Here is a 27,050-nt window from a genome sequence, read left to right as displayed (position 1 = left end):
GGGTTTTAGGCTGGGTTTCTGTACAGCACTTTGATATATCAGCTGATGTAAGGGCTATATAAATACATTTTAATTGATTTGACTTAGGTTGGAGTCATTAGAAACTAGTGTTTCAACCACTCCACAAATTTCTTGTTAAACTATAGTTTTGGCAAGTCGTTTAGGACATCTACTTTGTGCATGACACAAGTCATTTTTCCAACAATTTTTAACAGACAGGTTATTTCACTTATACTTCACTGTATCACAATTCCAGTGGGTCAGAAGTTTACATACACTAAGTTGACTGTGCCTTTAAACAGCTTGGAAAGTTCCAGAAAATGATGTCATGGCTTTAGAATCTTCTGATAGGCTAATTGAGATCTTTTTTGTCAATTGGAGGTGTATCTGTGGATGTATTTCAAGGCCTATCTTTAAACTCAGTGCCTCTTTGCTTGACATCAAGGGGAAATCAAAAGAAATCAGCCTAGACCTCAGAACAAAAATTGTTGACCTCCACAAGTCTGTTTCATCCTTGGGAGCAATTTCCAAATGCCTGAAGGTACCACGTTCATCTGTACCAACAATAGTACGCAAGTATAAACTCCATGGGACCACGCTGCCATCATACCGCTCAGGAAGGAGACGCGTTCTGTCTCCTAGAGATTAACATACTTTGGTGCGAAAAGTGCAAATCAATCCTAGAAAATCAGCAAAGGACATTGTGAGGATGCTAGAGGAAACAGGTACAAAAGTATCTATGTCCACAGTAAAACGAGTCCTACATCGACATAACCTGAAAGGCCGCTCAGCAAGGTAGAAGCCACTGCTCCAAAACCGCCATAAAAGAGCCAGACTACAGTTTGCAACTGCACATGGGAACAAAGATTGTACTTTTTGGAGAAATGTCCTCTGGTCTGATGAAACAAAAATAGAACTGTTTGGCCATAATGACCGTTATCTTTGGAGGAAAAAGGGGGAGGCTTGCAAGCCGAAGAACACCATCCCAACCGTGAAGCATGGGGGTGGCAGCATCATTTTGTGGGGGTGCTTTGCTGCAGGGGGGACTGGTGCACTTCACAAAATAGATAGTGTCAGGAAGTTAACGCTTGGTCGCAAATGGGTCTTCCAAATGGACAATGACCTCAAGCAGACTTCCAAAGTTGTGGCAAAAATGGCTTAAGGACAACAAAGTCAAGGTATTGGAGTGGCCATCACAAAGCCCTGACCTCAATCCTGTAGAACATTTGTAGGCAGAACTGAAAAAGCATGTGCAAGCAAGGAGGCCTACAAACCTGACTCAGTTACACCAGCTCTGGTAGGAGGAATGGGCCAAAATTCACTCAAATTATTGTGGGAAGCTTGTGGAAGGCTACCTGAAACATTTGACCCATGATAAACAATTTAAAGGCAATGCTACCAAATACTAATTGTGTATGTAAACTTCTGACCCACTGGAAATTGAAAGATTAAATAAATAATTCCCTCTATTATTATTCTGACATTTCACATTCTTAAAATAAAGTGGTCATCCTAACTGACCTAAGACAAGGAATGTTTACTAGGATAACATGTCAGGAATTGTGAAAAACTGAGTTTATATGCATTTGGCTAAGGTGTATGTAAACTTCCGACTTCAACTGTATATCTATCCTACCCTGCCATTCCAAGATCTTCGAAAGCCAAGTTAACAGATCACCGACCATCCCACCGTACCTTCTCCGCTATGTAATCTGGTTTCCGAGCTGGTCATGGGTGCACCTCAGCCACGCTCAAGGTCCTAAACGATATCATAACCGCCATCGATAAAATATAATACTGTGCAGCCGTATTCATCGACCTGGCCAAGGCTTTCGACTCTGTCAATCACCGCATTCTTATCGGCAGACTCAGCCTTGGTTTCTCAAATGCCTTCCTCGCCTGGTTCACCAACTACTAGATAGAGTTCAGTGTGTCAAATCGGAGGGCCTGTTGTCCGGACCTCTGGCAGTCTCTATGGGGGTGCCACAGGGTTCAATTCTCGGGCCGACTCTTTTCTCTGTATATATCAATGATGTCGCTCTTGCTGCTGGTGATTCTCTGATCCACCTCTACACAGACGACACCATTCTGTATAATTCTGGCCCTTCTTTGGACACTTAACAAACCTCCAGATTAGCTTCAATGCCATACAACTCTCCTCCAGTGGCCTCCAACTGCTCTTAAATGCAAGTAAAACTAAATGCATGCTCTTCAACCGATCGCTGCCCACACCTGCCTGCCCGTCTAGCATCACTACTCTGGACGGTTCTGACCTAGAATATGTGGACAACTACAAATACCTAGGTGTCTGGTTAGACTGTAAACACTCGAGACTCACATTAAGCATCTCTAATCCAAAATTAAATCTAGAATCAGCTTCCTATTTCGCAACATATCCTCCTTCACTCATGCTGTCAAACATACCCTCGTAAAACTGAATATCCTACCGATCCTTGACTTCGGCAATGTCATTTACAAAATAGCCTCCAACACTCTACTCAACAAATTGGATGCAGTTTATCACAGTGCCATCCGTTTTGTCATCAAAGCCCCATATACTACCCACCACTGCGACCTGTATGCGCTCGCTGGCTGGCCCTCGCTTCATATTCGTCTCCAGACCCACTGGCTCCTGGTCATCTATAAGTCTTTGCTAGGTAAAGCACCGCCTTATCTCAGCTCACTGGTCACCATAGCAGCACCCACCTGTAGCACACGCTCCGGCAGGTATATTTCACTGGTCACCCCCAAAGCCAACTCCCACTTTAGCCGCCTTTCCTTCCAGTTCTCTGCTGCCAATGACTGGAACGAATTGCAAAAATCACTGAAGCTGGAGACTCATATCTCCCTCACTAACTTTAAGCATCAGCTGTCAGAGCAGCTTACAGATCATTGCACCTGTACATAGCCCATCTGTAAATAGCCCACCCAACTACCTCATCACCATGTTATATATTTTTTTACTGCTTTGCACCCCAGTATCTCTAATTGCGCATTCATCTTCTGCACATCTATCACTCCACATCACTCCAGTGTTTAATTGCAAAATGTTAATTATTTCGCCACTATGGCCTATTTATTGCCTTACCTCCCTAATCTTACTACATTTGCACACACTGTATATAGACTTTTGTATTGTGTTATTGACTGTACGTTTGTTTATCCCATGTGTAACTCTGTTGTTTGTGTCGCACTGCTTTGCTTTATCTTGGCCAGGTCGCAGTTGTAAATGAGAACTTGTTCTCAACTGGCCTACCTGGTTAAATAAAGGTGAATTAATAAAAAAAAAAAAAAAAAAAAGCAATTAAATATGCTTCCTGTAGGCCTACTGCCCTAGTTTAAATCCTTTGTGAAATGTTGAATAAAACAGAACAAATAACAGATTTCAGCTAATTTTATTCAGCTAATTTCATTTTTTATATATCCAATGAAATTATTTTGATTCTCTACTGTTGCTGTAGACTACATCAGAGTAGCGTAGCGTTCTCCAAACTTGGTCTTGAGGACCCCAAGGTGTGCAGGTTTTGTTTTTTGCACTAGCACTACACAGCTTATTCAAATAATGGGCTGCCTCATCATCAAGCTATGATTATTTGAATCAGTTGTGTACTGTTAGGGCAAAAAACTAAACGTGCATACCTTGGGGTCCCCAGGACTGAGTTTGGGAAACATTCGTAGCGGGTCACTTGTTTCTACTGTATCTGAAAATAAATCAGAAACAGAATTAACTAAATAAACTTTACAATTGTGGGAAAGTGTGTATTTCACAACATGTAATCGTTCAATAAAACAGGGTAATTGTAAACTTCAAAAATAAGTTTGACATTCAGATCTTTAGGAGATCAAAGAAAACACAGTAAACATGGCTGACAGATACCCATTTCTCTGATCAACAACTAAACATTTATCAATAAGTTTCCATATGTTTTTTATCCTCATAAAATTGCTGCACAGATATCTCCCAAGCTCTCTGTAAACTAATATTACATACATTATATGAAAAAGCATACCTCCAACACAAGACACTACAATGGCTATTTTAGACTAAATAAGTCAAATGCCTTCTAAAAAACCAAGTAGAACAATACTGATATCAATATAGTTGGAGCAAAAACAATTAAAGGAGAAACAATGCAGCATTCACAAGAGACCAACCAGCAATACTGAAAAGGGCATTAACAAAAGAATAACAAAAAAGTGCTTCAGTAATTTAGTCAGTTCACATTTCCTGTAGGTAGCTAGGAACTAAGGTGATTCTCCTCCCTGAACTTGAAGGCAAGTCCGACCCAGGGTCACATCACAGTACCAATGACGCTCCCCACGACAGCAAATCACCTTGCGATGCATTCCGTCCTGAACTATGACCCATCTGCATTCCTGACTGAAGAATTATTCTCACCAGCGACCATTATTATTGGCTAGTTTAAGCCTGGATTAGTATTGATGACAACATAGCTAGATCTTTGTTTTTTCAACAGAAAACAGCACAAAGATAGTTTTCATAGCCACACTACAGATTGCCCCCGGCTGTTTTGAAATGTCCCACCTTTTAATACAAAGAAATTGTACAAAGAAATTTGACATTTGTTATAGAGTAGGAATAATCAACAGTTTCAGGGGCAGTTTTGTTATGGTTTCACATAGTGTGATCCAGATTTTGCTCTCAATGGGGCAATTTCTATCTATATCAGTTACATCCCTCCAAAATTGCCACTTTTCCCTTGTTTATAAAATGTTAAGAACACTTTTTTTTGAAGACGTTGGTATTTCAGGTACAGGAAAGGTACCAGCCTCTGCCGTGTTGTGAATTTCCATGAAATGTGTTGACAACAAAAACACAACCCACCAAGAACCAAACAGATCTGACTTGGACTTTAGCTGTTTAAAACTTTGTGACAGATGTACAATCCTCCCACGAAATTAGCATAACTTTGATGCATAGTAATCTAATGGTGATATCTTGCTTGAAAATACCCCCTTATAGCTCTTATAGAGTTATAGTTATGAAGGTGAGTGAGAAAGAGAGAAAAAGAGGGAGGTAGAGAGAGAGAGAGAGAGAAAACATTGTGAGAGATACAGCACAAATACAGGAGGGAGAAAATGAGAGATAGACCAAGGAAAACGATGGGTAACAGAAAAATAATAAAGAACGAGAGGATAGAAAGAGGAATGTAGGGTTGGAAACCGTGTCAGAAAGGCACAATTGTTTGGGTTCTCCGCACCACACACCATTTCAGCCCTACTGGCTTTGGACTGTGTGGACAGAGACGAGCCAAATCTCAGGCCTCATCTCATCTCATGGAGCCTCTCCAGTGGGGAGTGGGGATACCCCTTGGCTGGATAGGCTGGTTTAGGGGCTCTGGAGCCTGTTGTCCCTCCCTGGAAGAGGGGCGTCAGTCAGTCGGGGCACCTGGATCCACCAGGTCCGTTCTGACCTGGTGTGGTTGTGGGCAGCAGCCACCGCCACCAGGGCGGCGCCATTACACCAGAGTGATCTCCACCTCCTCCCTTCTCTTCACCTGGCCGCGAGGCTGCTGCGGCTTGGGGGGTGGTGGAGCAGCGCGGACCTGTCCACAACATATAACTAGTTATTCCTTTGAGCTCCAAGTGGAGCCTCAACAAAATACAACAAGTGTGTCTTATCAAACAGGACAAGGGTCAGTATCCATACAGTATTTATGATGGTTTTCATTAGTTGACAGAAGTGTGTGTGTGTTAATGTGGTAACTTACAGGTCGAATGGTGCCTCCCGCACCACGATCTGCTGGGTGCCTGGGGGGCTGGGTGGAGCTCTGGGAAGGACCTGAGGGTGAGGAGGGCAGACAGAATCATCAGCATCACGTCTTGGATTAAAAACCACTAGAAAGCACTACAGGATCGTGACATTGTGCTCTAATAAACACAACCCAGATATGCATCTCAGAATGAGGATTTAAAAAATCCATGCTGTTTATTACTTGTCTATGTCTCTACTTTTATACATGGTCTATTTTGCATGCATTTAATATGATAAATAACGTAGCCTGGTCCCAGATCTGGTTTTGCCGTCTTGCCAAATCCTACGTTTGTTGTCATGCCACAGACTATAATTCAGCACAAAACAGATTTGGGACCAGGCAATGAATTATGTTCAATGCGATAACATTTCGAATGCCAAATAATAAATAGTCAGCCTTTGAGGAGTGGTTCTTACTCTGCAAGGGGCTTTTGAGTGGTGCAGGCGGTGGCCTATGGTGACCGTTGATGTAGGAGGGTGGGCGAGGTATGGGGGAGGCGCTGGCACTGGAGGGGCTGGACTGGGGCGAGGGCATAGTGGGGGTCTGGAGGGGGCTGCTGTGGAACGGGCCCAGCTGAAAGGGGCTCCGTGGGGAGCGCTCAGAAAGAGGAGAGGGTGACACCTGAAGGACAACGTCGACCACAGAATTAAATAAAACAGTAATATACTGATTACTATTATTTGGATGAGGATGTGTGTCGTCTAAAGGCCGGTTTCCTGCACCAAGATCAAGCCTGGTCCTGGATTTTTTTAAATCATTCTCAACAGAAAATCTCCATGGAAAGTATGTTTTACAGGATAAAGTTTAAACCGGTTTAAAAGTGTCCATTCACGTGTGTAAATAGCGCCACGGGTGGCTGCATATGTGTGTGTACCGGCGTGCTGCTGCTGGCCTCTCCCAGGCTGTCACCATTCTCGACGTCTGCACTGGAGCCACCCTCCGCCAGCAGGTCCTCCACCAGCACAGCGGGGAAGACGCCAACGGCGCCGTTAAACTCGCCCTCCCAGAAGCCATCGTCCTCGTGGGTTTCACGGCTCAGCACGCGGATGATGGCGCCCTCAGGGAACGAGAGCTCCTCGTCTGTCTGGCCCGCATAGTCGTACAGGGCCTTGGCAAAGCACACTGAGGCAGAGAGAAGGGGGAGGGAGAGTGGGAGAGAGCCACGGTGAAAAGCGGAAGGGGGAGAGGGAGGGAGAGACAGGGGAGGGGGAAGAGTAAGAGCACAGAGGAAGAGATCAAAATGGAAAGAAAGGGAAAATTAAAAATGGTCCCAACGCATCTGAATGATCTCAATGACATTGCCTTACATATGTACAGTGGGGAGAACAAGTATTTGATACACTGCCGATTTTGCAGGGTTTCCTACTTACAAAGGATGTAGAGGTCTGTAATTTTTATCATAGGTACACTTCAACTGTGAGAGACGGAATCTAAAACAAAAATCCAGAAAATCACATTGTATGATTTTAAGTAATTAATTAGCATTTTATTGCATGACATAAGTATTTGATCACCTACCAACCAGTAAGAATTCCGGCTCTCACAGACCTGTTTTCTTTAAGAAGCCCTCCTGTTCTCCACTCATTACCTGTATTAACTGCACCTGTTTGAACTCGTTACCTGTATAAAAGACACCTGTCCACACACTCAATCAAACAGACTCCAACCTCTCCACAATGGCCAAGACCAGAGAGCTGTGTAAGGACATCAGGGATAAAATTGTAGACCTGCACAAGGCTGGGATGGGCTACAGGACAATAGGCAAGCAGCTTGGTGAAAAGGCAACAACTGTTGGCGCAATTATTAGAAAATGGAAGAAGTTCAAGATGACGGTCAATCACCCTCAGTCTGGGGCTCCATGCAAGATCTCACCTCGTGGGGCATCAATGATCATGAGCACGGTGAGGGATCAGCCCAGAACTACACGGCAGGACCTGGTCAATGACCTGAAGAGAGCTGGGACCACAGTCTCAAAGAAAACCATTAGTAACACACTACGCCGTCATGGATTAAAATCCCGCAGCGCACGCAAGGTCTCCCTGCTCAAGCCAGTGCATGTCCAGGCCCGTCTGAAGTTTGCCAATGACCATCTGGATGATCCAGAGGAGGAATGGGAGAAGGTCATGTGGTCTGATAAGACATAAATAGAGCTTTTTGGTCTAAACTCCACTCGCCATGTTTGGAGGAAGAAGAAGGATGAGTACAACCCCAAGAACACCATCCCAACCGTGAAGCATGGAGGTGGAAACATCATTCTTTGGGGATGCTTTTCTGCAAAGGGGACAGGACGACTGCACCGTATTGAGGGGAGGATGGATGGGGCCATGTATCGCGAGATCTTGGCCAACAACCTCCTTCCCTCAGTAAGAGCATTGAAGATGGGTCGTGGCTGGGTCTTCCAGCATGACAATGACCCGAAACACACAGCCAGGGCAACTAAGGAGTGGCTCCGTAAGAAGCATCTCAAGGTCCTGGAGTGGCCTAGCCAGTCTCCAGACCTGAACCCAATAGAAAATCTTTGGAGGGAGCTGAAAGTCCGTATTGCCCAGCGACAGCCCCAAAACCTGAAGGATCTGGAGAAGGTCTGTATGGAGGAGTGGGCCAAAATTCCTGCTGCAGTGTGTGCAAACCTGGTCAAGAACTACAGGAAACGTATGATCTCTGTAATTGCAAACAAAGGTTTCTGTACCAAATATTAAGTTCTGCTTTTCTGATGTATCAAATACTTATGTCATGCAATAAAATGCAAATTACTTAAAAATCATACAATGTGATTTTCTGGATTTTTGTTTTAGATTCCGTCTCACAGTTGAAGTGTACCTATGATAAAAATTACAGACCTCTACATGCTTTGTAAGTAGGAAAACCTGCAAAATCGGCAGTGTATCAAATACTTGTTCTCCCCACTGTATACTTGTTAATTCTGTGTGGTGCGAATCCTAACTTATACTCAAGTCTCAAATACTCAAATTTCCTCACATTTCGCTACACTCGCATTAACATCTGCTAACCATGTGTATGTGACAAATACAATTTGATCTCCCATTGACATCAATGCATGACTAAGTGAAAATCTGATTTAAGTCAAGTTCAGGATTCACTCCTGTGAGAATGTCGAGTCATGCTGCTCTGATTGTTTCACCCAAATTTACTGTCTCTCACCACTGCTGGAGTCGCCGTTGACGCTGGGCGTGCCCAGTGTGGGCAGCTCTGACTCAAGCAGCTCGGGCTCGGTGGAGTTGCTGGAGGAGTGGGATCGGGCGTCCAGGGCGGCCAGAGCCTGGAGCATGCTCAGTAGGCTGTTGGACGAGGGCAGCTGCAGGTACTTCTCCGGGACGTAACCCACCTGGCCCGTCCGGTTCCTGGCCTAGAGACAATGTTGGAACACACACATAGGGTTACCAGTCAGTGATAGTAGGGCACACCGCAGCAAAATGTTTTGCAAATGGACAACAGAACTAAAACCTCCCCATTTCACTCCATAAAAAAAAAAAAAAATCCCTGTTGAACATGACCCCTGGTGTGTAGGCATATGATGACTTTAGAGTACCACTTGCTTAATTCGAGTTTAAAGCGCAAACAGTGAAGTATTGCCACTTTTGGAAAGCCCTCTGTACCTTGACCCAGTCCTCCATGTCCCCATCATCAATAACCTCCAGCACCTCCTGTTCCTCGATGGTCAGCTCGTCTGGCTGTGACGCCTGGGAGAGGAAGGAGATCATGTTTCATTACTGCTAGACTGCCCCAGTGAATTCTGTTGTATGTTGGAGCTGTATTTGTGAAGTCTGAATTTTTATATTATAATGCATGCTGCAGTGCTCAAAGGACTTATATGGTACCATATTACATCGTATCCAAGGCGCTGGGTTGATTGCCAGCTCAAAGGTGAGAATAGGACTACTGTTGTAGAGCACTCTGTGTGCGTGTATACCTTGTATGAGTAGAGCACTTTGCAGGTGAGGGGGTAGTTCCTGAGAGTACAGGAGGGGATAGAGCTGCTGTCGTCCAACACCTCTCCACTATCCTCCAGTTCCTCCTCCTCCTCCTCTCTCTCCAGGTCAGCTGTACCCTAAACACACACAGCAGATTGGATGGGATCACTTTGAGCAAGGCAAGCCTCAGTATCAATACTTTTGATCACATAGCGAGACGTTATTTGGGATGCAAGGTGATTTGTAGATCACGGTGATTTGTAGATCACGGTGATTTGTAAATCAGTAATTCTGCACAATCTAACTGCAAAATCAGTAGCCTTGTTAAACCAGCCTGATCTCAAGCTCACATGCAGTCAGCAGTCAGTCTGGTTTCACAAGGCTAGTCAATCTCAAACACACACAAACACAGCACAGGATAAACTAGCACCTTAAAAGGAAGAATCCACCCAAAACCACTAATTTCTTTAATTTACATTGTTAAATAACATTATGTGAGAACAATATTTTTTGTGAACAAATGTTTCATTTTGGCCATATAATAAGGTTGGTAGCAACATGGAAAATCATTGTGGAAATCTGTTGCAGCTCAAATCGACTACAAAATCCACAATGCAATGCGCTCTCTATGGGCTTGCTGGCTAGCTACGTAGCTAGCAAACATAGCTAAAACACAATAATTCCAAAGACATTATCAGCATGTAAAGTAGCTAGTTAGCGGTTAAATCGCCTAAAACTGCACTATCAATTTAGGAGTCTACAAGCTCATCATTTTCAGCATGCAGATCGATGAGCCTCACAAGGTAGAGTCTAACGTTCACAACGGCAGATATAAAACTCAGCAAAAAAAGAAACGTCCCCTTTTCACGACCCTGTCTTTCAAAGATAATTCGTAAAAATCCAAATAACTTCACAGATCTTCATTGTAAAGGGTTTAAACACTGTTTCCCATGCTTGTTCAATGAACCATAAACAATTAATGAACATACACCTGTGGAACGGTCGTTAAGACACTAACAGCTTACAAATGGTAGGCAATTAAGGTCACATTTATGAAAACTTAGGACACTAAAGAGGCCTTTCTACTGACTCTGAAAAACACCAAAAGAAAGATGCCCAGGGTCCCTGCTCATCTGCGTGAACATGCCTTAGGCATGCTGCAAGGAGACATGAGGACTGCAGATGTGGCCAGGGCAATAAATCGCAATGTCTGTACTGTGAGACGCCTAAGACAATGCTACAGGGAGACAGAACAGACAGTTGATCGTCCTCGCAGTGGCAGACCACGTATAACAACACCTGCACAGGATCTGTACATCCGAACATCACACCTGCGGGACAGGTACAGGATGGCAACAACAACTGCCCAAGTTACACCGGGAACGCACAATCCCTCCATCAGTGCTCAGACTGTCCGCAATAGGCTGAGAGAGGCTGGACTGAGGGCTTGTAGAACCTATTTTAAGGCAGGTCCTCACCAGAAATCACCGGCAACAACGTCACCTATGGGCACAAACCCACCGTTGTTGGACCAGACAGGACTGGCAAAAAGTGCTCTTCACTGACGAGTCGCGGTTTTGTCTCACCAGGGGTGATGGTCTGAATCGCGTTTATCGTTGAAGGAATGAGCGTTACACTGAGGCCTGTACTCTGGAGCAGGATCGAGGTGGAGGGTCCGTCATGGTCTGGGGCGGTGTGTCACAGCATCATCGGACTGAGCTTGTTGTCATTGCAGGCAATCTCAACGCTGTGCGTTACAGGGAAGAAGTCCTCCTCCCTCATGTGGTACCCTTCCTGCAGGCTCATCCTGACATGTCCCTACAGCATCACAATGCCACCAGCCATACTGCTCATTCTGTGCGTGATTTCCTGCAAGACAGGAATGTCAGTGTTCTTCCATGGCCAGCAAAGAGCCCGGATCTCAATCTCATTGAGCACGTCTGGGACCTTTTGGATTGGAGGGTGAGGGCTAGGGCCATTCCCCCCAGAAATGTCCGGGAACTTGCAGGTGCCTTGGTGGAAAAGTGGGGTAACATCTCACAGCAAGAACTGGCAAATCTGGTGCAGTCCATGAGGAGGAGATGCACTGCAGTAGTTAATGCAGCTGGTGGCCACACCAGATACTGACTGTTTTGATTTTGACCCCGCCTTTGTTCAGGGACACATTATTCAATTTCTGTTAGTCACATGTCTGTGGAACTTGTTCAGTTTATGTCTCAGCTGAAAATAAACGCAGTTGACAGCGAGAGGATTTTTTTTTTTTGCTGAGTTTACATTTGAGGAGATTGGAAACGTTGCCCATGTTACATTGATGGGCAGCGCGGTGCATTCTTGGCGATTCTGCGACAAGGAGCACTCTCCAAGGAGTGAATGGGAGTCTATTGGGCGCTAGCTCAAAAACCCAACATTAGCACATATTTTGTCAACAGAAGTAAAACATAAAAAATATTTTCAGAGATGTGGGATAATTAACTTGCTATCTGTAATATCGTATAGCTTTGGAATCATGACATTACGTACTTGAGGAAAATAGCCACGTTTCTCGACATATACACAAACTTTGAGAAGGGATTGCGTTATGATTAGTTTAGCAACGTGAACGCGATTGGTTGACAGTCTGCTGGGTGGAGCGTTATACATTCCTTCATTCATTTGATTCCTATCTCCTTTCTATAATATCTCTGGCAACGGCACCATGCAGTGCATCCTGGACTAATGAAGCAGACAAATAGGAAAAATATTCTAGACCCTCCGTTAAATTACACATTTCTCGAGGTAGGAATATCTCAAAAAGGTTGATCAATGGCTCATTCGAGAGAAGACATCGGCAAGTATTGAAATCTGACATGTACGATAGACGTTTTCGCGATGTAAATGTCATATTCCTATTAACTTCCAGTGTAGTGAGAGCGACTTTATCACAGTGCTACGCCAAAAACTCAGATGCACATGAAAACATGAAATGACCCAGGGAATCAATCGATCACTCAGAGATGCACAAAAACAATATAACATTCAAAATGGGTGAACCTTTCCTTTAAAGTTGAGAAACATTACTTTAAAGAAACACCCCAGCTTCCGTATCATGTGATTTACCTGAGCCCGGGAGATTTCAGTAGGCAGGTACAAGGGACAAAATGGAGATTTCAGTAGGCAGGTACAAGGGACAAAATGGAGATTTCAGTAGGCAGGTACAAGGGACAAAATGGAGATTTCAGTAGGCAGGTACAAGGGACAAAATGGAAATTGTTGATGGGTTTGCGTGTATGCACAAAGATGTGAGAAAAAAAGCCGGTTTTGTCTCATCTTTCAATGTGTGTTTTGTGACTCACGGAGAGTGAAGGGTCATGGGTGTTCAGGTTAGCCCACCGCTCGTTCTCCAGCTCCTCCATCACCTGGTTCATGGCGCTCTTCAGCCACGTCTCCACAGTGATGCCTGCCTCTCTCAGCAGGGCCAGGCGAGCCTCCGCCTTCAGCTTCACCGTCTGGAGTTAGTGACATCATCATATGTTTTGTCATATTACAAATGTCTTGTTTATTCCCTCCTAATTCCAGCAATCTTCCCACTGGGATTTCTGGAAAAACTGGGATTTTGCAACTCTAGTCATGACCAGTCAGTCATCAAGTCATAATAGGCTATCATAAGATGCTCTATCAGAATTACTGTATGTTGGATGTTGTCTGCCTCATCAACCAGCAGGGGGAATCAGAGGCAAGAGAGGCTGAGGCGAGACAACCTACTGGCCCAATGATATACCGACCTCAGTAAGGGATCACACACACAAGCATGTAACTGGTGGGATCTGAACTCCGGTCTCTGGCTCGGGACACCAACATCTTAAACATTTCCTTTTGGCCAGATTTTAAGTCACATGCTGGGTTACATTATCACGAGTGTGAGTCCAACTCACCATCGCCACACACACAGGTTTACCTCAGATCTCCGCAGGTTCTCCCTGGCCGCCTCCATTTTGAGTTCCAGCTCACTGCAGTTCTGCTCCGACGGCCCCTGCTGTGTCCTATAGTCCTCCAGGGCCTAAAAGGTCACAGATAACATGTAGTAAACACATCTCTCAATGACTGTCTGAAATGGCACCCTATATAGTACACTACTTTTGACCAGCGCCCTATGGGGGCTGTTGATGGAGCTCATGAGCTGGGCCTCTCTGAGCTGAATTTGTGAGTGTTCGTGTGTGTGTGTGTAAATTATGTACAGTGGGGAGAACAAGTATTTGATTTTGCAGGTTTTCCTACTTACAAAGCATGTAGAGGTCTGTAATTATCATAGGTACACTTCAACTGTGAGAGACGGAATCTAAAACAAAAATCCAGAAAATCACATTGTATGATTTTTAAGTAATTAATTTGCATTTTATTGCATGACATAAGTATTTGATACATCAGAAAAGCAGAACTTAATATTTGGTACAGAAACCTTTGTTTGCAATTACAGAGATCATACGTTTCCTGTAGTTCTTGACCAGGTTTGCACACACTGCAGCAGGAATTTTGGCCCACTCCTCCATACAGACCTTCTCCAGATCCTTCAGGTTTTGGGGCTGTCGCTGGGCAATACGGACTTTCAGCTCCCTCCAAAGATTGTCTATTGGGTTCAGGTCTGGAGACTGGCTAGGCCACTCCAGGACCTTAAGATGCTTCTTACGGAGCCACTCCTTAGTTGCCCTGGCTGTGTGTTTCGGGTAGTTGTCATGCTGGAAGACCCAGCCACGACCCATCTTCAATGCTCTTACTGAGGGAAGGAGGTTGTTGGCCAAGATCTCGCGATACATGGCCCCATCCATCCTCCCCTCAATACGGTGCAGTCGTCCTGTCCCCTTTGCAGAAAAGCATCCCCAAAGAATGATGTTTCCACCTCCATGCTTCACGGTTGGGATGGTGTTCTTGGGGTTGTACTCATCCTTCTTCTTCCTCCAAACACGGCGAGTGGAGTTTAGACCAAAAAGCTCTATTTTTGTCTCATCAGACCACATGACCTTCTCCCATTCCTCCTCTGGATCATCCAGATGGTCATTGGCAAACTTCAGACGGGCCTGGACATGCGCTGGCTTGAGCAGGGGGACCTTGCGTGCGCTGCAGGATTTTAATCCATGACGGCGTAGTGTGTTACTCATGGTTTTCTTTGAGACTGTGGTCCCAGCTCTCTTCAGGTCATTGACCAGGTCCTGCCGTGTAGTTCTGGGCTGATCCCTCACCTGGTCAAGAACTACAGGAAACGTATGATCTCTGTAATTGCAAACAAAGGTTTCTGTACCAAATATTACAAAATCAGCAGTGTATCAAATACTTGTTCTCCCCACTGTATGTACAATGTAGGCACCTGACCTGAGCCATAAGTGAGACTAGGTATCTACCACCCCACTACCACTTGGGTTCTGAAAATCTCCATCGCCCTCTTATTAACTTGTCACTTTCGCAGATTAAGTGTTAGAGCTAGTAACATATTTATTGTTTACAAATTAGCTATGAATATATAGCACAACTTTGGATTTAGTTTCCATCTCAAATTCGGAAGGTTTTGACCGTTTGGAATTTTAAGTGAGCTTCTTTTCTCCTCCCACTTTGGCCATGCAGTGTGCCTCGCAAAGTGATTGCTATCATCGTTATGAAATTATAAACTTAAGTAAAAATACTTTAAAGTACTACTTAAGTTTTTTTTGTTGTATCTGTACTTAACTTTACCATTTATATTTGTGGCAAACTTTACTTTTACTCCACGACATTCATAAAGAAAATAATGTACTTTTTACTTCATACATTTCCTCTGACACCCATAAGTACTCGTTACATTTTTAATGCTTAGCAAGACAGGAAAATTGTCCAATTCACAAATTTATCAAGAGAACATCACTGGTCATCCCAACTGCCTCTGATCTGGCGGACTCACTAAACACACATCCTTTCATTTGTAAATGACGTCTGAGTGTCGGAGTGTGCCCCTGGCTGTCTGCAAACACAAATAAAATATTTTTGCCATCTGGTTTGCTTAATATAAGAAATTTGAAATGATTCACACTAACTTTCAAAACTTAAATATATTTTAGCAATTACATTTACTTTTGATACTTAAATATACTTAAAACCAAATACTTTTACTCAATTATTATTTTCCTGGGTGACTCACTTTCACTTACTCACTTAAATTTTCTATTAAGGCATCTTTACTTTTACTCAAGTATAACAATTGGGTACTTTTTCCCACCACAGACCTTCTATATCAAAAAAGTACAATATACACAGAATCTTTAAAGCAAAACTACCAAAACTACAGCTGATGGTGAACCTGAACAAATTTAAATTAAATATATTATAAGCACTGTTCAGCATGTAGCCTATAGCCAGATGAGTTGTGTCTCCTGTAGCTTACTTTTATTTTGGTAAAGCACATTTTTAATAGATAAAACAATAACCTAGCAAATTACATGGTCACTCAACTAATATAGACTAATATTGCGCAGGCTGTTCCTGGTGTCCGACCTGGAACAGGCCGCCTACCCCGCGCTGGTTAGAGTGTGAAGCTGGGCACAGTGTGCAGTTTGACTAGGCTACCGATATTCCCCAGTGTTGCTCGGCATGCAAAATACCTTGTAGAGATCAATGACTGTCAACACAGTTACATGCTTTGTTCGACACTGAAGGAGAGGAAGCATTAGTTGTCACAAAATGAGTCATTTTCGAAAGCAGTATAAGCAAAAAAAATGGAATCAGCTATTTCTAACATTTTAATGGATTTTCTGACCGATGCATGCTACATTTGGATTGGTTGGCAGTCGCGGACCTATGCAGTCGTATCTTACATAAAAATAAAAATAAATCAGGGACAGATGCATATATCTGCTAGAATATAGACTATCCCCTTTCTCGTCCTTCCCTACCCTTTATCTATCCCTTCCTCTCTCACCCGCTGGCTGTGGATGATGCTCTTGTGTTCTCGTGCCACTCGGGTCGCCCACTTCCGTGCCTCCTTATCCAGATTGTGCTCCTCCGCTGTGCCACTCTGCTTATGCAGCTGCCCCACCTAGTGACCAGGGATAATGGATGGGGTAGAGAGAGTTTAATAGTCTGATAATATTCAGCTAAACATAATCTCTGTGTGTGTATCGCAATAGGTCAAAAACATACTGAACAAAAAATATAAAACGCAACATGTAAAGTGTTGGTCCCATGTTTCATGAGCTGAAATAAAACATAGTAGAAATGTTCTATATGCACAAAAACCTTATTTCTCTAATATGTTGGGCACAAATTTGTTAACATCCCTGTTAGTGAGCATTTCTCTTTTGCCAAGATAATCCATCCACCTGATAGGTGTGGCACATTAAACTGCTTAAACAGCATGATCATTACACAGGTGCACCTTGTGCTGGGGGACAATAAAAGGCCACTCAAATGTGCAGTTTTGTCACACAACACAATGCCACAGATGTCAACTTTGAGGGAGCGTGCAATTGGCATGCTGACTGCAGGAATGTCCACCAGAGCTGTTGTCAGAGAATTTAATGTTAATTTATCTACCATAAACTGCCTCCAACGTCGTTTTAGAGTATTTGGCAGTACGTCCAACCGGCCTCACAACCGCAGACCACTTGTTACCACACCAGCCCAGGACCTCCACATCCGGCTTGCAGGATCTTCTGAGACCAGCCACCCAGTCAGCTGATGAAACTGAAGGTTTGCACTAACTGTCAGAAACCATCTCAGGGAAGAGCATCTGCATGCTCGTCATCATCACAAGGTTCTTGACCTGACTGCAGTTTCTCGTTGTGACTGACTTCAGTAGGCAAATGCTCACCTTCAATGGCTACTGGCATGCTGGAGAACTGTTATTTCACAGATGAATCCCAGTTTTAACTGTACCGGGCAGATGGCAGACACATTCGGAAAGTATTCAGACCCCTAGACTTTTTCAAAATGTTGTTATGTTACAGCCTTAAATCTAAAATGGATGAAATATTTGTTTCTCATCAATCTACACACTATACCCCATAATGACAAAGCAAAAACAGGTTTTTTGAAATTTTGCTAATTTATTACAAATGAAAAACAGCAATACCTTATTTACATAAGTATTCAGACCCTTTGCTATGAGACTCGAAATTGAGCTCAGGTGCATCCTGTTTCCATTGATCATCCTTGAGATTTTTCTACAACTTGGAGTCCAGCTGTGGTAAATTCAATTGATGGACATGATTTGGAAAGGCACACAAATCAAATTAAATTGTATTTGTCACATGCGCCAAATACAACAGGTGTAGACCTTAGTGAAATGCTTACTTACAAGCCCTTAACCAACAATGCAGTTAAGAAAAATAAGTGTTAAGTAAAAAAATTGATAAAATGAAAATAAAAGTAACAAATAATTAAAGAGCAGCAGTAAAATAACAGTAGCGAGGCTATTTACAGGGGGTACCTGTACAGAGTCAATGTGCGGGGGCACCGGTTGAGGTAACTGAGGTAAGATGTACATGTAGGTAGAGTTAGTGACTACTGTATGCATAGATAATAAACAGAGTAGCAGCAGCAGCGTAAAAGAGGAGGGCAATGCAAATAGCCTGGGTAGCCATTTGATTAGCTGTTCAGGAGTCTTATGGTTTGGGGATAGAAGCTGTTTAGAAGCCTCTTGGACCTAGACTTGGCGCTCTGGTACCGCTTGCCGTGCGGTAGCAGAGAGAACAGTCTATGACTGGGGTGGCTGGAGTCCTTGACAATTTTTAGGACCTTCTTCTGACACCGCCTGGTATAGAGGTCCTGGATGGCAGGAAGCTTAGCTCCAGTGATGTACTGGGCCGTACGCACTACCCTCTGTAGTACCTTGCGGTCAGAGGCCGAGCAGTTGCCATACTAGGCAGTGATGCAACCCGTCAGGATGCTCTCGATGGTGCAGCTGTAGAACCTTTTGAGGATCTGAGGACCCATGCCAAATCTTTTCAGTCAGTTTTTTTCAGTTTCAGGGGGAATAGGCTTTGTTGTGCCCTCTTCATGACTCCCTTGGTGTGTTTGGACCATGATAGTTTGTTGGTGATGTGGACACCAAGGAACTTGAAGCTCCTAACCTGCTCCACTACAGCCCTGTTGATGAGAATGGGGGCGTGCTTGGTCCTCCTTTTCCTGTAGTCCACAATCAACTCCTTTGTCTTGATCACGTTGAGGGAGAGGCTGCTGTCCTGGCACCACACGGCCAGGTCTCTGACCTCCTCCTTGGTGTCCACATGGGAGAAACTCCCCAAATACCGGTTTGCCTAGCTTGTGTCATGATGGGGTATTGTGTGTAGATTGATCAGGAAACCATTTTTTAAAATCCATTTTATAATAAGGCTGTAACGTAAGGGGCCTGAAAACTTTCCGAATGCACCGTATGACATCATGTGGGCAAGAGGTTTTCTGATATCAATGTTTTGAACAGAGTGCCCAATGGTGACGGTGGGGTTATGGTATTTTTATTTATTTATCTAACCTTTATTTAACTAGGCAAGTCAGTTAAGAACAAATTCTTAAGAACAAATTCTTATTTACAATGATGGCCAAAATGCAAAAGGTCTCCTGCGGGGATAAAAAATAAATAAAATACAATATAAATATAGGACGAAACACATCACAACGAGACACAACACTACATAAAGATAGACCTAAGACAACATAAGGCAGCAAAACATGGGCAGGCATAAGCTACGGACAACAAACACAATTGCCTTTTATTGATGGCAATTTGAATGTAGAGATACCGTGACGAGATCCTGAGACCCATTGTCGTGCCATTCATCCGCCACCATCACCTCATGTTTCAGCATGATAATGCACCACGGCCTCATATTGCAAGGATCTGCACACAATTCCTGGAAACTGAAAATGTCCCAGTTCTTCCATGGTCTGCATACTCAACATTGAGCATCACTGGGATGCTCTGGTTTGACGTGTACGATATCGTGTTCCAGTTCCCGCCAATATCCAGCAACTCTGCACAGCCATTGAAGAGGAGTGGGACAACATTTCACAGGCCACAATCAACTCTCTGCGAATGAGATGGGTTGGGCTGCATGAGGCAAATGGTGGTCACACCATATACTGACTGGTTCTGATCCACGCCCCTACCTTATTTATTAAGGTATCTGACCAACAGATGCATATCTGTATTCCCAGTTATGTGAAATACATAGATTAGGGCCTAATGAATTTATTACAATTGACTGATTTCCTGATAGGAACTGTAACTCAGTAAAATCTTTGAACTTGTTGCATGTTGCGTTTATATTTTTGTTCAGTGTACTTTGGTACATATAAAACAGCCATATACACCTCCTAATGATTTACGGTAAGATATTGGAACCAATATCCGTTTGAGGGTGAATGTTGGCAAATATTATTAAATGAGATTTTTGAGAAATGGTGGCGTAGTAAAAAAAAAAAAAGAAATCCTCAATAGCGGGATTCAGACATCCAAACAAATCACATGTTTGTGTCGAAAGGAAAACAACCAAGTAAAAAAACACTTCCACTATGAATGACCTCACAAGAGACAAACAGCCAATCCATGCGCCCCATTGGGATGAGAGGCAATGTCTCGAAATCAGGGATGTTATCAGTATAAAATAGAAAATTGTGAAACGTTGGATATTTGTTTGAGGGTTCGTCGATTCCAATAAAATAGGATTGGAGGTCAGAAAAACATAAATTCCAGATTAATATGGGAAAATCCTGTGCTTATTTCTCTCCACAACCCCTCTAAAAGGCTTGAAGTCTCATTCTAGGCCCCATTGGACCAGACTGGATTCTGGGGTGTACTCAGTAATGTGATGTAATGTGTACTCAGTAATGGGTCACAACTTGCAGACTTGTTTACATGCTGCTGTGTGTTTTGTTACTAACCTTACTTTGCTACCTGACACCTTTACGGTTTTTACTTTTTAATTACCGTTTATATTTTTAGTTTTTCCCCTCACTCAACTTTTTCACTCCGGACGCTTTATCTGGACATGATTCGTCAGGACCTCCAACAGCCGAAGCTAAGTAGTAACATTAACATGATGCCTTCTAATTGCAGTCGCTGTACTCATAATATACAGGAGAACGATCGCCTTACGGCGAGGATAGCTGTGCTGCAAGCCCAGCTTCAGACGCAATCGTTAGGCAAGGGTAATTTCAGTGTAGGAAAGGATGAAACAGCGTCTGTGCCACCAGTAAGTACATATAGTAGTATAAATCCCCTCGCACGGTCCCCGCAGCCGGACAACTTTCTCATGGCTTCTGGAGGGAAATGCTGTAGGAATGCTCAACCGGTGTAGCTCATTCAGCCGACAGAAACTTTCAACCGGTTCTCCCCATTATGCAGCGAGTCGGAGTCAGAGGCCGAGCCTTATCTGGTCTCTACTCCTCCCGTCACGGGGTCTGAGACGCCAAAGCCTCCCACCATTAGCTCTGACAAATTGAAAACCCTAGTCATTGGCGACTCCATTACTCGCAGTATTAGACTTAAAACGACTCATCCAGCGATCATACACTGTTTACCAGGGGGCAGGGCTACCGACTGTAAGGCTAATCTAAAGATGGTGCTGGCTAAAGCTAAAACTGGCGAGTGTAAGGATATTGTTATCCACGTCGGCACCAACGATGTTAGGATGAAACAGTCATCCAAGCGCAACATAGCTTCAGCGTGTAAATTAGCTAGAAAGATGTGTCGGCATCGAGTAATTGTCTCTGGCCCCCTCCCAGTTAGGGGGAGTGATGAGCTCTACAGCAGTCTCTCACAACTCAATCGCTGGTTGAAAACTGTTTTCTGCCCCTCCCAAAAGATAGAATTTGTAGATAATTGGCCGTCTTTCTGGGACTCACCCACAAACAGGACCAAGCCTGGCCTGCTGAGGAGTGACGGACTCCATCCTAGCTGGAGGGGTGCTCTCATCTTATCTACGAACATAGACAGGGCTCTAACTTCCCTAGCTCCACAATGAAATAGGGTGCAGGCCAGGCAGCAGGCTGTTAGCTAGCCTGCCAGCCAGCCTGCCAGCTTAGTGGAGTCTGCCACTAGCACAGTCAGTGTAGTCAGCTCAGCTATCCCCATTGAGACCGTGTCTGAGCCTCGATCCAGGTTGGGCAAAACTAAACATGGCGGTGTTCGCCTAAGCAATCTCACTGGAATAAAAGACCTCCATTCCTGCCATTATTGAAAGAGATTGTGATACCTCACATCTCAAAATAGGGCTACTTAATGTTAGATCCCTCACTTCCAAGGCAGTTATAGTCACTGATCATAATCTTGATGTGATTGGCCTGACTGAAACATGGCTTAAGCCTGATGAATTTGCTGTGTTAAATGAGGCCTCACCTCCTGGTTACACTAGTGACCATATCCCCCGCGCATCCCGCAAAGGCGGCGGTGTTGCTAATATTTACGATAGCAAATTAAAATTTACAAAAAACGACGTTTTCGTCTTGAGCTTCTAGTCATGAAATCTATGCAGCCTACTCATGCAATTTTTATAGCTACTGTTTACAGGCCTCCTGGGCCACATACAGCGTTCCTCATTGAGTTCCCTGAATTCCTATCGGACCTTGTAGTCATAGCAGATAATATTCTAATTTTTGGTGACTTTAATATTCACATGGAAAAGTCCACAGACCATCATCGACTCAGTGGGTTTTGTCCAGCATGTCTCCGGACCTACTCACTGCCACAGTCATACTCTGGACCTAGTTTTGGCCCATGGAATTCATGTTTTTCCTCATAATTCTGGACTATCGGACCACCATTTTATTACGTTTGCAATCACAACAAATAATCTGCTCAGACCCCAACCAAGGAGCATCAAAAGTTGTGCTATAAATTCTCAGACAACCCAAAGATTCCTTGATGCCCTTCCAGACTCCCTCTGCCTACCCAAGGACGTCAGAGGACAAAAATCAGTTAACCACCTAACTGAGGAACTCAGTTTAACCTTGCGCAATACCCTAGATGCAGTTGCACCCCTAAAAACTAAAAACATTTGTCATAAGAAATAAAAAACATTTGTCATAAGAAACTAGCTCCCTGCTATACAGAAAATACCCGAGCTCTGAAGCAAGCTTCCAGAAAATTGGAACGGAAATGGCGCCACACCAAACTGGAAGTCTTCCGATTAGCTTGGAAAGACAGTACCGTGCAGTATCGAAGAGCCCTCACTGCTGCTCGATCATCCTATTGTTCCAACTTAATTGAGGAGAATAAGAACAATCCTAAATTTATTTTTGATACTGTCGCAAATCTAACTAAAAAGCAGCATTCCCCAAGAGAGGATGGCTTTCACTTCAGCAGTAATAAATTCATGAACTTCTTTGAGGAAAAGATCATGATCATTAGAAAGCAAATTACGGACTCCTCTTTAAATCTGCGTATTCCTCCAAAGCTCAGTTGTCCTGAGTCTGCACAACTCTGCCAGGACCTAGGATCGAGGGAGACACTCAAGTTTTTTAATACTATATCTCTTGACACATTGATGAAAATAGTCATGGCCTCTAAATCTTCGAGCTGCATACTGGACCCTATTCCAACTAAACTACTGAAAGAGCTGCTTCCTGTGCTTGGCTCTCCTATGTTGAACATAATAAACGGCTCTCTATCCACCGGATGTGAACCAAACTCACTAAAAGTGGCAGTAATAAAGCCTCTCTTGAAAAAGCCAAACCTTGAACCAGAAAATATTTTAAACTCCCATTTCTATCAACATTTTTTGAAAAAGCTGTTGCGCAGCAACTCACTGCCTACCTGAAGACAAACAATGTATACGAAATGCTTCAGTCTGGATTTAGACCCCATCATAGCACTGAGACTGCACTTGTGAAGGTGGTAAATTATCTTTTAATGGCGTCAGACCGAGGCTCTGCATCTGTCCTCGTGCTCCTAGAACTTAGTGCTGCTTTTGATACCATCGATCACAACATTCTTTTGCAGAGATTGGAAACCCAAATTGGTCTACACGGACAAGTTCTGGCCTGGTGTAGATCTTATCTGTCGGATAAGTTTGTCTCTGTGAATGGTTTTGTCCTCTGACAAATCAACTGTAAATGTCGGTGTTCCTCAAGGTTCCGTTTTAGGACCACTATTGTTTACACTATATATTTTACCTCTTGGGGATGTCATTCGAAAACATAACGTTAACTTTCACTGCTATGCGGATGACACACAGCTGTACATTTCAATGAAACATGGTGAAGCCCCAAAATTGCCCTCGCTGGAAGCCTGTGTTTCAGACATAAGGAAGTGGATGGCTGCAAACGTTCTACTTTTAAACTCAGACTAAACAGAGATGCATGTTCTAGGTCCCAAGAAACAAAGAGATCTTCTGTTGAATCTGACAATTAATCTTGATGGTTGTACAGTCGTCTCAAATAAAACTGAAGGACCTCGGCGTTACTCTGGACCCTGATCTCTCTTTTGACGAACATATCAAGACTGTTTCAAGGACAGCTTTTTTCTATTTACGTAACATTGCAAAAATCTGAAATGTTCTGTCCAAAAATGATGCAGAAGAATTAATCCATGCTTTTGTTACTTCTAGGTTAGACTACTGCAATGCTCTACTTTCCGGCTACCCGGATAAAGCACTAAATAAACTTCAGTTAGTGCTAAATATGGCTGCTAGAATCCTGACTAGAACCAAACAATTTGATCATATTATGCCAGTGCTAGCCTCCCTACACTGGCTTCCTGTTAAGGCAAGGGCTGATTTGAAGGTTTTACTGCTAACCTACAAAGCATTACATGGGCTTGCTCCTACCCATCTTTCCGATTTGGTCCTGCCGTACATACGTACATGTACGCTACGGTCACAAGACGCAGGCCTCCTAATTGTCCCTAGAATTTATAAGCAAACAGCTGGAGGCAGGGCTTTCACCTATAGAGCTCCATTTTTATGGAATGGTGTGCCTACCCATGTGAGAGACACAGACTCTGTCTTGATCTTTAAGTCTTTATTGAAGACTCATCTCTTCAGTAGGTCCTATGATTGAGTGTAGTCTGGCCCATGAGTGTGAAGGTGAACGGAAAGGCACTGGAGCAACGAACCGCCCTTGCTGTCTCTGCCTGGCCGGTTCCCCTCTCTCCACTGGGATTCTCTGCCTCTAACCCTATTACAGGAGCTGAGTCACTGGCTTACTGGTGCTCTTCCATGCCATCCCTAGGAGGGGTGCTTGAGTGAGTTGAGTCACTGACGTGATCTTCCTGTCTGGGTTGGCGCCCCCCCTTGGGTTGTGCCGTGGCGGAGATCTTTGTGGGCTATACTCTGCCTTGTCTCAGGATGGTAAATTGGTGGTTGAAGATATCCCTCTATTGGTGTGGGGGTTGTGCTTTGGCAAAGTAGATGGGGTTATATCCTACCTGTTTGATCCTGTCTGGGGGTATCATCGGATGGGGCCACAGTGTCTCCTGACCCCTCCTGTCTCAGCCTCCAGTATTTATGCTGCAGTAGTTTATGTGTCAGGGTCAGTCTGTTATATCTGGAGTATTTCTCCTGTCTTATCCGGTGTCCTGTGTGAATTTAAGTATGCTCTCTATAATTCTTTCTTTCTCTCTCTCGGAGGACCTGAGCCCTAGGACCATGTCTCAGGACTACCTGGCACGATGACTCCTTGTTGTCCCCAGTCCACCTGGCCGTGCTGCTGCTCCAGTTTCAACTGTTCTGCCTGCGGCTAGGGAACCCTGACCTATTCACTGTGATTATTTGACCATGCTGGTCATTTATGAACATTTGAACATCTTGGCCATGTTCTGTTATAATCTCCACCCGGCACAGCCAGAAGAGGACTGGCCACCCCTCATAGCCTGGTTCCTCTCTAGGTTTCTTCCTAGGGAGTTTATCCTAGCCACCGTGCTTCCACACCTGCATTGCTTGCTGTTTGGGGTTTTAGGCTGGGTTTCTGTACAGCACTTTGATATATCAGCTGATGTAAGAAGTATAGGTCAACCCCCATGACTGATGATCCCTGGCATGCTTCATGTGCACAGAGCTGACCCTTGAGACAAGAATGAACACAGTCCAAATGGCAGATTAACTGAATGTGCACTCAGCTAAAAAATAAGGTTTTTCCAACTACAGGTTGAAGAGGGAAAAAGAGCACCACAGGTGGAGCGCCGAGTTTTCTGCTTGTGTGTGTGTGTGTGTGTGTGTGTGTGTGTGTGTGTGTGTGTGTGTGTGTGTGTGTGTGTGTGTGTGTGTGTGTGTGTGTGTGTGTGTGTGAGAAACAATGTGGACTATGCGCAAGGCCCCTAAATCAGTGAATGAGAGGAGAGCCACACCTAGTTCCTGTTAGAGGCTGAGGCAGCCAGATGTAGAAGAGTGGAGGAGGGATGAGGAAGGCAGGGGGTTGGAGTGAGCACACTGACGAGGCCCCCTTTTCACAGATGCCTAGGCCGTCCATGGTCCTGCCTGCCTGCAAAACGCCCCCACTCCCCTCCAGCCCCTCTTTCAGTGCAGTTCTTTTCCGGATCCCTCCGTCGTCTCGCACAGGGAAGGGGAGGTTTGAGGGGGCAACTGCATCACTAAATGTTTTCTTTAGGAACAGGCCACCGCTTGTTTGACTTCCAATGAAAACAACAACGAGGGCCTTGGAGGTTTCTAACAATTTGTCCAGTGTAGTGGAGGAGGGTGGAGGAGGGTGTGGACGAGTGCACTGGCGGGCAGACGGACAGACTGGGTCAGCTGAGAACAGGTTCCTAAGGCACGGGGCCTCTGGGGCACACAGGCACAACATATACACACACGCACTACCCACACATGTCTTACACACCATAAATACACACAAAGCTGCGTGCAACAAACACTCACCAACACACAAGCTCAACATGTAGTAGACGTCAGTGTCGTTTAATAGCATTGTTTCCTCCCTCACAAGTTCGCTACTGAGATTGATCGTCGCCCTCTGTTTCGCAATGCTTTACCACCAAAAAGCTAGCAATTCGATGGCGCAGGTGGAGGCAATTCAAGCTGAAAAGTGAGCTTACCTATTCAATTGTGTTACACAGACACAGAAGCATGTACGGTAGAGCAAGTTAGCTAGCCTAGCGGTGAGGAATGATCAGTGGTTCTATGAGCGGGAAGCTTTAGCATAGCTAGTGTGTAGCGTAGCACTAGCCACCACGTACCATGAGAACAGTAGCGTTAGCATAGCACTACTCCCCACCTTGTCCGTGTCGCTGGGTTGGAAGAGGATGGCTGGGGCGCTGTGGAACACTGGGTTCTGCTGTACAAACTGCTGCTGCTGGAAGTCCTGCGTCACCTGGAGAGAACACAGACACACTTGTTTAGGTAACCTCATAAGAGCACAATAGAGGCATCTAATAATCTGACAGAGGCAT

General features: G+C 44.3%; 1 protein-coding gene across 3 annotated transcripts in view; it reads right to left on the bottom strand.

Annotated features, from left to right (window-relative positions):
• Nucleotides 1-3,379: 3,379 nt before the first annotated feature.
• The window catches only part of LOC139537651 (F-BAR and double SH3 domains protein 2-like), a 63,622-nt gene continuing 39,951 nt past the window's right edge, over nt 3,380-27,050 (bottom strand). For all 3 annotated transcript variants that reach the window (XM_071339214.1, XM_071339213.1, XM_071339215.1), the window contains 11 exons: nt 26,876-26,971; nt 16,629-16,745; nt 13,644-13,745; nt 13,042-13,194; nt 9,709-9,846; nt 9,395-9,478; nt 8,940-9,144; nt 6,652-6,899; nt 6,194-6,398; nt 5,733-5,803; nt 3,380-5,567 (listed from right to left, as the gene is read on the bottom strand). In XM_071339214.1, the coding sequence (XP_071195315.1) occupies nt 5,481-5,567; nt 5,733-5,803; nt 6,194-6,398; nt 6,652-6,899; nt 8,940-9,144; nt 9,395-9,478; nt 9,709-9,846; nt 13,042-13,194; nt 13,644-13,745; nt 16,629-16,745; nt 26,876-26,971 (1,506 nt within the window). In that variant the 3' untranslated portion in view covers nt 3,380-5,480. The remainder of the gene's footprint in view (nt 5,568-5,732; nt 5,804-6,193; nt 6,399-6,651; nt 6,900-8,939; nt 9,145-9,394; nt 9,479-9,708; nt 9,847-13,041; nt 13,195-13,643; nt 13,746-16,628; nt 16,746-26,875; nt 26,972-27,050) is intronic.

Source organism: Salvelinus alpinus, chromosome 13 (assembly GCF_045679555.1).
Source record: "Salvelinus alpinus chromosome 13, SLU_Salpinus.1, whole genome shotgun sequence".
Lineage (NCBI taxonomy): Eukaryota > Metazoa > Chordata > Actinopteri > Salmoniformes > Salmonidae > Salvelinus > Salvelinus alpinus.
This window is presented reverse-complemented; position numbering and strand designations above follow the sequence as displayed.